Source organism: Acanthisitta chloris, unplaced genomic scaffold, assembly GCF_000695815.1.
Source record: "Acanthisitta chloris isolate BGI_N310 unplaced genomic scaffold, ASM69581v1 scaffold21210, whole genome shotgun sequence".
Taxonomy (NCBI): Eukaryota; Metazoa; Chordata; class Aves; order Passeriformes; family Acanthisittidae; genus Acanthisitta; species Acanthisitta chloris.
The window spans coordinates 12,540-23,472 of NW_008652446.1; the positions used below are offsets into that span (position 1 = coordinate 12,540).

The following is a 10,933-nucleotide window of genomic DNA, read 5'->3' on the forward strand; positions in this document are numbered from 1 at the left end:
CCCAATGTTGGCAACTAGCTATTCCAACCCTTACGTTAGAAGAACTAAAGGCTGTAGTACTAACCTTGATAAGCTCTCTACTATGACTTAAAATAGTTTTTTACTTAAAATATATTTAATTTCTTACTCTTGAAATGAGAGCCAAAGCTGCTTTCACAGTAGAGCCCTCCATGCCCTTCATTTCCTCAACAGCAAAACCTATTTCTATGGCTAGTCTGGCTAGTGTAAACGGAAAAAAAAAAGAACATTATTGCAGCTCAACACTAAGTAGGTCAAGGCTTTGCTCTCCCAGTAAAGCTGCCAGGCAAAGGGCAGCAGCAGCTCTGTGGTGTATAGTATCTTTCACATTAATAATTCACATGTGCCTTGCAGAATCAGCTAGAAAAGACTGAGATTTAAACAAATTAGTGCAGGGGCACAAGGTAAAATAAAGACACATGGACAAAGAAAGGAAGTCTTTTGAGAGGGTTTTTGCAAAAAATACAGGCAAAAATGTGATAAAAATCTAGGGTAATTGAGGACTCATTTTAATTTCATTATTTTAATTGGAAAATATTCCTGAATGGCAAGAAAAAGCTCCTGAATAGCTTTAATATACAGAACAGGCAAACAAAATGCAAGAAGGTACATCTGGAGGAGAAAAAAAAGTAAAAAAAAATAAATTATTATCCAAGATAGAAACTAAACCACTCATGCCCAAAGGTAGATAAGAGGCAGCATGTACCCAATGTGAAAAGGTCACTGGCCACTCAACTGTGAGTTTCCAAATGAAAGACAGCACAAGTTCTGCAGCTTTCACATCATCAAATTGGTACTAGGCTTCTGGCAAGTATCTCCAATGAATTCAAGCAGCTCTGTTCTGTTTCTCAAGTGAAAAAAAGAGAAAGTATGAATGCTGGCTGGAACAGTCAACCAGAAGGGAAACAAAGTTAGTCCACTAGCAAAATGCAGAGTGCTTTCTATTCTCAGGCATAGTCAGAAGGCTTCTGTGGGCCCCATGGTGCATGTTTGTACCAGTCAAGACTTCTAAGAAGCTAACAACATAAATCTCAGTGGTGCCATCAATGTAGGCACCCAGAAAGTGCCTCATCCTCAGCAGGCTGCATGGGCAAGGTGTTCCTGTCAGCTTTACAAGACAGTCTTAAAGCATGTGCTGAACCTTCCCCACCCACACCAGGCAGAAATGGAAATGTCCCTGTTGCTTTTATTTTTAAATACCCAGCAGTATGAAAACAAGAACACTTCTGTAAGATGGGGAAGATCCAAATCCAGTTTCTCCCATTGCCTCAATCTCAGCTGAATGTATTTCAGCACTATTTATGCACTTGGAACAGGACATTCCCCTTCTCAGATGAGTGCCACAATTATTGGAACAACAAAGTCACATATGCTTACTAATCCAGTCACTTTACAGTGGAACAGCTTCTACAGGAAGAGACTGGAATCGTTAGGCTGCTCAACCAGATCACACAAAGTGTATGTTCAAAGGACAGCACAGAGAGGAGGGATTTGACAGAGATGTCTTATACCCTCTGTAACTGCTGTAACCACTAATTGTGCAAGGCATTAATATCTCCACTATATTTGTGGAACACCTGGTTTAGATGTCTACACAAAGGAACTGCTCACATTTCTTTTCACAGCTATCAGGCCAGGATAGTTCTAACCGAAGTGATGAACTGAAGATCAAATGAAGGCAGATACTGAAACACTCCTTCACACCTGAAAATTTCAATCTCTTGGCCTGAGCAACACTTTCTATGGGTACAAGCACATCCCGCCGTTCTTGGCACTGAGGTGTACTTAATTCCTTGGTTCCAGGAAGGAACACAGTAATGTTGATTAAATCAGTTTCTGCATCAATGCATGTGTCCTGTCACTCTACAGACTGGCATATGTCATAAGACAGTAACTGAAATCAAAGAGAAGTGTCAAAATCATTTGATGGTACCTAACAAAAGGGAATTTCTGTAGCATTACATACATTATGGTTGCTCATGACAGCAACAACGTGATTCCTACAATGTCTGATTTTCTAGTACAAGCTTTATTGATTATAAGAAGAAAGTATTTTTAGTGCTGAAAATATTTGAGTAATATGATTTTTCTCATGAGACCTATTTCTAGCTCAGTGTTTTTAAGATGATAAAATGCAGATGATTTATTTATAGTGGCATGTAATGAGCAAAATTTGTCTCTGCTCAAATTGAATTATTGGCAGGGGGCCTGGCCAAAGCTAATGTCAATGTTCTTTTTGATCAGTATTTGCAATTCTGAAACAAATTTTAAAGTTATATGTTGCAGTGGAGGAATTACAATCATGTTAACAAATGAGAACATTGTTTGGTTTGTTGTTATTTTGGTTTGGTTGTTTTGGTACAGTCACTTTTGAGCTCCTTTTTACCAGATACAGACCTTTCTCCACATCTGCTTCTAAGTCATGACAGCAGCAGCTTATTTCTTCCAGGGCAGGAGAGAAGCTAGCACACTCATTGCCATTTGTGACTGACTGCACTTGCCAGAGAAGAGCTAACTGTCACCAGCTGGCAGCTGTAGCTGTAGTTAGCTGCTCCCTGCAGAGCTGTTACTTGGAACTCCATTTCAATCATGAAAACACACACATGCACACCCATTCTGGCCCTGGAAGTTACTTACCAGTTTCAAAACCACTGAGATGGGGAATCTCAACTACTTTCTGGTGGCATAAAATTCCACAGTTCATAGGTTTGGGCAACAGTCTCCATTATTACATCAATAAATAAGGATTACAAATGTTAAGTCTTCCCCCTTATTTCTGATTCTTCAGTTTTCTGGAAGTTCTAGAGATCCGAGAATTAAATATTCTTCTTAATTCCAATGAAAATTTCATTTTTAATAGCAGCTATGGACGGAGATAGTTATTAGGACTACTTTCATCTTAATTGTTTAAAAACAGAATTCAAGGAAGAAATTAAGGAAGTCTCTATTTTTTGAAGCAACTATTTGCTCTGGTTAATCATCTGGCTGAACAGCTCATCAGAAGTACTTAACATTGCTTTCTAAAACTGAAGACAGATTATAAACTAATTATGCTGATGTTTTTCTTAGCTTGACTACTAAGCAAGGTTAGGATATTACCTTTTCCCTTACAGCCATGCTACTTCCATTGCTAAAACAGGATTTCTTGCCTCCTTGACACAACAGCACATATATGTCAATGGTCACAAAGGGCATAGATAGCAAAGTCACTCCCATCATCTTCACAAAGCTCTCTAAAAACTTTCTTTCAAATGCTGAAGAAATGTACAGTTGTAAACAGTAAGCTCTGTAAAACTTGGTTACAACACGATTTGTAGATCTGTGAGATTCCTCCAAGGAAAAGAACACCAACTCCTAGACAAGAAACAACCAAGAGGGACCAACACCATCAGTTACTACCCCAGCAATGCCTACATCCACTGCCTGGTCCATCGCCTTTCAACAGCTTATGCAAAGATAATGAATAGAATGTTGAGTGATCTGGTATTGATTCCTGCCATCTACTCCTAATAATAACATTGGGCTGCATTGGTTTGGATTTGAACGTATAAGCTCCCTGCACTGTAACTAAACTCACTGCGTTTAGCTTCTTACCCCAAGACACCTCTAAAGATGGGGCAACTGAACCAAAACAGCTGAACTGTTTCAAAGCTCAGTTCATTTCCTACTCCTCTGCAGCTGAAACCATGACTTGCAGATTCATGTACGAAATTAAAGTTACAGATATATGTACAAAATGGAAGTTATAAACTCAGAGACTGACACTTGTATACTGTCAAAACATGCATGCCCATGATGCTCAGTGTAACCTGACATTAATCACATCTATTTTTCTGATATGAAGCCAAATGCAGAGAGTGGTTCTGAAGCTCAGAGTTAACAGGCTAGTTAGTGTGCTTTGGTGAGTGGGGTCAGTGAAAAGCAAAGATAAACAGAACAATTAGGAACAGCTTGGCTCTTCTCAGAGGGAAATTGGGGGCACATCTTCTGTTTTGTTGTGACAAAGACTATCATCCATCTGTTAATCCTGTACCACCCTCTCAGCTGGACATTCTCTTTACAGTGATATATAGACCTAGAGGTATTTCACTGCAGCATCATAAACACCGATATTCAAATGTTTCAAGCTATCGAAGGGCATTTTGTTTTAGTTTTAGCCCAACTGAGTTTCTCCAACCTGTCCTAACATTCATTATTTATTTCAATACTGTCTGAACACTTATTCTGTATTTCAATACTCTCTGAATGTTTGCTATCTCAACGATAGTACCAAATCATGTAAGACTGCAGTGTTACATCAAACCTTTTAGCAGCAGCAGCTACTTACACGTACGGTTCTTAAATCAACCAAAATCCAACAGCAGTAATGCAGCATATGTGAGCAGGAATACATGGATGCACCAAACTGCTACAGACCATTCCTTGAATTTTAACAGCTTTATACATATAAAGAGCTGAACCCAAGGATCATGGAATTCAGGAGGCCCAAAAAACCCCCATCTCACAATACAGAAAGGGATCCCACCATATGAAGTTTTTTGTCCAAAACAGGCAAATCCAACACCTAACTTTAATTTTAAACTTTACTGCTTGGTTAATAAACATCTGAGGCAGTACCTGAATGCTCTCATGAGAGCAAGGCTTGTTTTCTCCCTTTAAAATCTCACTAACTAGTTTTAAAACTAGAATTGTAAAAAAAGCAAAATGTTGACCTGTTCCTTCACGACTTTTTTATATAAGCCAAGCCACACATTTCTCCTGGTTTTTCAAAGTCCTCAGCAAATCTGAAATGTTTCAAGATTTGTAAAAGTAAAAAATAATTCAGTAAAAAAAGAAAAGAAAAAAAGAAAAAAAGAAAAAAGAGACACTTACCAAAGCTCAGGGTAGTTCTGCTTTCCATGTCCCAGGCTTGTCAAGTTTGTTGGTTCTTGATTTTACTTAATCTGTGTTTATCAGAAGAGAAATCAAGTTTAGAGGCTCTCTGTACTTAACATAATATTTTAAGAATATTTCCAGTATTTACAGCTAAAGAAGTTACTGTACCTCCTCAGTTTCCAGTGCAGTACCTTCCTCTCTGGCATTCTGTCACTCTATGATTTAGTTATGCAGATATGTAACTGCTGTGTTTCATCCATTCCTCTGGTTCAAGAAATGTGAGTTATGCTACGTGATGGCTGCACTAAGCAAAACAGGATACTATAAAGAAAAACATTCAGCACTCCCTATGACACATCACAGAGTGTACACTGTGGAGAAGGTGTAGCTCAGCGTATCTGAGCTTAGTCTTTACACATACAGAGAAACTGTAACAGATCCTGAAAAAAAATGTACATATTTTATTGGGAGCTGGGACAGTGGACAGAAGAGCACTTATAAATTTTAAGATAACATAAATGCATAATATTTTCCTAACCCCGCCCCAATCTGGGAAAACTCCATGGACTCAAGTCCATGGAATTTTCTAAAGACTAAGCAAGTCCTTTACTTCTATACACAATAAGCCAAGTCTCAAAATTACCAGGTATAGCTAATGCCTCCAAAAACTTAGAGGTTCTTTACAGAATTATTAATCCCATTAAAATACTTCTGGTAGGAAACCAGTAATTTTAATAGGAAAGGTGCATCCAATATTGGAAAACATTTGCAATATACAGTTTTTACAGCAAGTAATACACCACTGTAGATCAACAAAGATTTTATTTTTTAATACCTTGGCCCTTTATTATCTTGTGATCCTCTTTAAATAAATAGTTAACAAAAGCTTCTCACTTCTAACAATGGAAGTAACGTCACTGATAAAAAGAATATCAACTATGTTGCAGAAATGCTACAACAAAGCCCCTTTCACCCGCCAGTCTTGAGACAGCAAATCCTGCAGTTCTTCTTCATCTTCACTACCAATATCCTCTTCCTCTTTCTCTTGTGCTGCTCTTAATCTCATGGCTTCCTTTAACGTCTCCTTCATCTCGTCCTGTCGGTTACGCAAAAGCTCAACGCGGCGATAACATTCACTGTTGAGAAGTAAACCACCTGTTAACCCTTGTGGCCTTTCCACATTAATCTGATTGTGCACAGTGATGGGTTTGGTTTCTCCAACTTTGGATAAAGAAACTTTACAGCTTCCCATCAATTATAAAAATAAGCTTTCAAGATGCTAGTGCACCTTCCCTATGTTAATCAAGTGGAAACACACCGGAGGAGAGGAGAGGTGTGGTCAGTTCTCTAGCAATGAGATCTAATCCAAATATTTAACAACTGCAATAGCGCCACAAATCATTCTGCAAAAAGCACAGAACCAATATCCAGTCCCACACAAGAAGAGACACCATTCTTGACTCCCCTTACGCTTTTCATATATGGTAGAAAGCTGAGGCATCCATTTGCTATCAATTTTGATAACCTAGTGGTGGCATCTCTGAAAATAAAAAAGCAGCACAAGTGTTCAGATTCTTCATCTGCTTCCTGCGTGCTGTAACAGAATATTTGAAGCAAATGCAATCCAGAAGTTTCGGTTTTCCATTTACCTAAAAAGTTCTGTCCTTGAAATATGTTTTATAACAATTATTTAAGCCATTTTAAACAGGGTATTTTGTTGAAAATGTCAAGTAGTACTGGCCAGATTAAATACATCTTTGCTCCTTTCATTCCTATTTGCTAAGAACAGTTGACAAGGAAAGATTACTATCTGGATCCTGTTTCCCCTTGCATACCTCCAATACAATTATTTACAGGCAGTCACAGCTGAAGATTTGAAAACATGAAATGTCCCTGGAATTAATCAGATTTTGATCCGAGTTTGAAGTAACCTGCATTTAAATACACTCAGAAGACAAGGCCACAAAAAGTCTTTTAAAATCTGTTTGAAATTTTCTTTTGGGGGGGTGGGGGGGATAATTATGGTAACAAACTTGAAATTCTCTACAAATCTCTGAATTTGGTTCGACATACTATAGCAGCCTTAGCTACTGAGATGAATGAACCCTCAGAGAGAGAGGCAGGTTTAGCTCAAGCCCTCTCTAGAATTACATGAACACTGTTAAAACACATTCCTGTAATACCATGGCTCACTTTGAACTCAATGCCATTGCTATTATAGGCTGATTATGTGTAGCATGTAAATCTGCCCAGATGGCCTACATGTTGCTTTAATTTTTAGCGTCTTCTTTTTGTTGCAAGGTTCATTAAAATCAGAATTCATCTTTTTCTCTTCAGTCACTACCATTGCCATAATCACTGTTAATCAACGTGTTAAGCCACATGATAATGGTAACGATCTGTTCCACTAAGCTGTAGTTCAGGTTACTTGAGTTTAAACTAATGCTTATCCAGCTGCCACACAAAACAAACCAAACCACTTCATGTAATGTAGTGCACCACTCAAGAAAACCTTTAAGTAAACTTTTACTAGAAAAGTGAAGAGTTTGGCACAGAAGGGGACGTTTTCAGCACACCACATGAATGGTCAAAACAAATCCTGTTGAAATTTTGATTGCAGTGCAGAGTATCAGACCTTGTTTTTTTAAAATGTTCACATAGATTCGACATCAATCAAAATTCCCATAGAAATACAAATTAAGGCATTTGACAGGGGGAAGGGGGACTGTTCCAAGAATTTGCCTTCTGTAGTTTCAGTGATTCCAGTGCATTATCTTTTCGGAAAAAGTTACATAACTTTGCACCAAAATTCATGTTTTTATTAGGTATCACTCTGCAATTTGAGGGAGTCTGTCCTTTAAATATTTAGGTGATTAATGAAAGTAGTGTCACAGATTACAATTAAAGATGTTTTCATCACTCTAGTCAACTAGCAGTCCATTACTGCTGGAGAACAGAGAGTTTGAGGAAAAATTGATCTACTTACATCTGCTCATCAATTTCTTCAATCTGGCGATCTAGTCGTCCCTCCTCATCATCTTCTGCCACTATTGCTTCTGAAATCTAAACCAGAAAAGCACTAAGAAAATCCACCTTTGTCCTGAATTCCACTTCTGTTCCTTTATGATGTCTATGTCTTCCCCTCCCCTCTACCTCAAGTCAGTGTCAATCTCCTAATACTTATACTCCCACCTTCACAAGGGCAAATACAGAAAAAAAAAAAAAAGAGTCTGGTTTAATTTGAAATGGGAATGTTTTTGCTCAAAAGTAAAAGTAGTTTGGCTGCTTTGGGGTTAACCTTTTGAATTTTTCAATACGCTACGATTTGAAACTGAGCATAAACAAACTGCACACATCCAAAGTCTGAGGTTGAAACAGGAGCTCTATCCCAACACTTGGGACTAAATTACACACACTTATTGAACATATTGCTTAAATATTCCCGCTAGATCCCGAAGTGTTTCTAACCTGTTATTTTTTTCAGCATATACTTTCTCAAATCTGAATGTCTGGGAGATGCTATGCAATCAATGGTCCACGCATAACTGAGAAGATTCCTCCTAAGCTGAAGAATTATCTGAATGGCTTATGCTAGCAAAATGTATCCACCACCGCTTTTGTATGAACATTCGCTCTGTTTATAGTGCTGACTGCTTTAAAATGAGCAATGAGAAATTTTTCTGCACCACTTTTCTTAGCAGTGGACATACTTACAATTAAAATTTAAACAAAAGGAAACAGCAAATACTCTAGGGGAAGACTGAGAACACCAAATATCTCTAGTACAGTTTTATGTTGTACAAAAGGGCAGATAAAAACCTGCTGCGGGAAGACTTTCCATGCAATGCTAACCAGTAAAAAATGGAAATACAGAAAAACTGTGGCCAATTTACATGTCTCACTCACAAACTCTTTTGTCACTTTTCCAAATTTTGAGGTTCCTTTCCAGTACATTTTAATTAACCATGAAACCCAGGTTACCTACACTTTATAGATAACTTTTGAAAAAGGCAGACAAATGGGTGGTGTTTTGTTCTGTGTTTGTCCAGGTTAAAATATGGATATATCTCTAGATCTAGAGAAGAGCTCACAATTGCATCCTGTTTGGATGCAGATGCTGATCTGAGGTATATGCTATCTTATTTAAATACACTTTAACAAATGTAAATAGATACATACTGCTGACTGGATCCTGACTAAAAGTTTTTCAACTTAGTTTTCTTTTAAGTGGGAAATAGAAGGAACCCTTTGCTCATTTATAAAGTGCATTTAACCACACACTGCATCGAAACAAACAGCTGACAAATGCAGATGTCAGTCATTCTGCAGAGCTGCATGAAACTGTTGTTATATTGTGTATAGTATTTAGAATCAATAAAAATAGATTCCATTACTTACTGTGTTGACCTGTCGCATTGCCTTTTGAAATTCATCCCATTCTTTGTCCATCTGATCCTTTGGAGCATCAACTTTTCGCACCTAAGAAACATGAAAAAACAGGCCTATTAACTGTTAATATCTAGTGACCCTTTGGGGCACTGTAAAACAACTGGAGAAACAGGAAAAATTATGCTGCGCTATCAGAAAAGTCTGGTTGACATACCTCACTTTAAGTAATGTACGTAAGCTAGAGAGTGCAGCCGCACAACCATTCTGGAGGAAAAACCTGCCTCCACTCCTGGATTAAAACAACATCTGTGACTGCAGCATTAAAGAATAATTGACTAAGAATGGCTGGTGTAGAATGGCTGGAGTAACAAAAGTGACTCTGTTAATCTGACGGTCTGTAAGTTCACTGTGTCTGGTGGTAACTTTTTCATTCTTCTGTACCCTGCCTGTTCAGTTGCATACAGTAACCATTTCACAAGCCAAAAAGCAGTAAACTATTTGCCTTTGGCATAACATAAAAAGTATCAAAGTTTTCAGTCACTAGTCTGCTGGTGTTAGATAGTCTGACTGTATTTCAAATCTAGTCTAATTTTGTGGGCTAACAAAAACTGTACAGCTACAAACCAATTTTAATGACATGTAAAGCTTTTTCTTCTGCGGTAGATGACGTTAGTTACAAAGACATGAAGTCTGAAAAAGCAGTAGCTGTAAGAATGTGTTTAAGATCTACAGCTAAAGTAATCAAAACCAGATTGCGCTTTTAATGCAAATAAATAGACAAGATAATCTACCTGTGTAATCAAAACTTCCACAATTCAAGACTGGAAGATGTGGCATAGCACATATGTTAGATGACAGATTATGCCTGACTCAGGATGGGGTAGAAATTATATAGCTAGGAGAACTAAGCAGTTTGAACATAATAATTCATGGCACCATCTTTTTACATTAGTTTTATTTTTTCTATATTCTTTCTGCTCTTTTGGTGACACATCAGTCATCATCATGGAAAACAGAAGAGTTTGGTACGTTTTGTTCCTGAGTGACTATATAAAATCTACTAGTGTGAATTAAGTTTATAGAATAATTTAGAAGCTTCCAAGCAAACTCCTACTGGGAAGTAATAGTCCTCATTTCATTTTTCTGTTCTGTGATTATTTCTATCATATGTGTATGTATTGTGTTACTATGCATTGTGGTTGTCTTTTGTAATTCATAATTATTTGTATTTCTTACAATAAATTTAAACACTAAAGTTATTATCTTTTCTTGAAATATTTATCTAATCCAGAATTTATATGCTTTATAAATTCCTGATGTAAATAACCAGTATTTTTCACGCTCATAATCTCCCTTCCAGATGTTAATTCTTAAAGTAATTATTTTGTGTATCATCCAACACAGAACCACTGCAGCCATCTCAATATAACTGATGTCACAAACACTTTCCTTCCTCTGAGCATAACTACACTCAGAAAGGGCTGATTATAAAGACAAGCATCTGCAAGCAATTCAAGGAAGAGATTACTGGCATAGGTATCCACTTGTAAGTTTTACCAACTGAGGTGATAACCAGAACAAAGATCACTAACCATTGTCCTTGTAAACCTGGTTAGTCCACGGATATAAGATTTTCCTTTGCCTGCCTGGC

The 10,933-nt window shown here is 37.5% G+C and overlaps 1 protein-coding gene across 1 annotated transcript in view; it reads right to left on the reverse strand.

Annotated features, from left to right (window-relative positions):
• Positions 1-5,341: 5,341 nt before the first annotated feature.
• Positions 5,342-10,933, reverse strand: part of ZNF830 (zinc finger protein 830) — a gene marked incomplete at its 5' end in the record, with an annotated part of 11,983 nt that continues 6,391 nt past the window's right edge. Inside the window, 4 exons of the mRNA XM_009077419.1 lie at positions 5,342-5,460; positions 5,504-6,029; positions 7,880-7,956; positions 9,292-9,372. Coding sequence (XP_009075667.1) covers positions 5,846-6,029; positions 7,880-7,956; positions 9,292-9,372 — 342 coding nt within the window. The remainder of the gene's footprint in view (positions 5,461-5,503; positions 6,030-7,879; positions 7,957-9,291; positions 9,373-10,933) is intronic.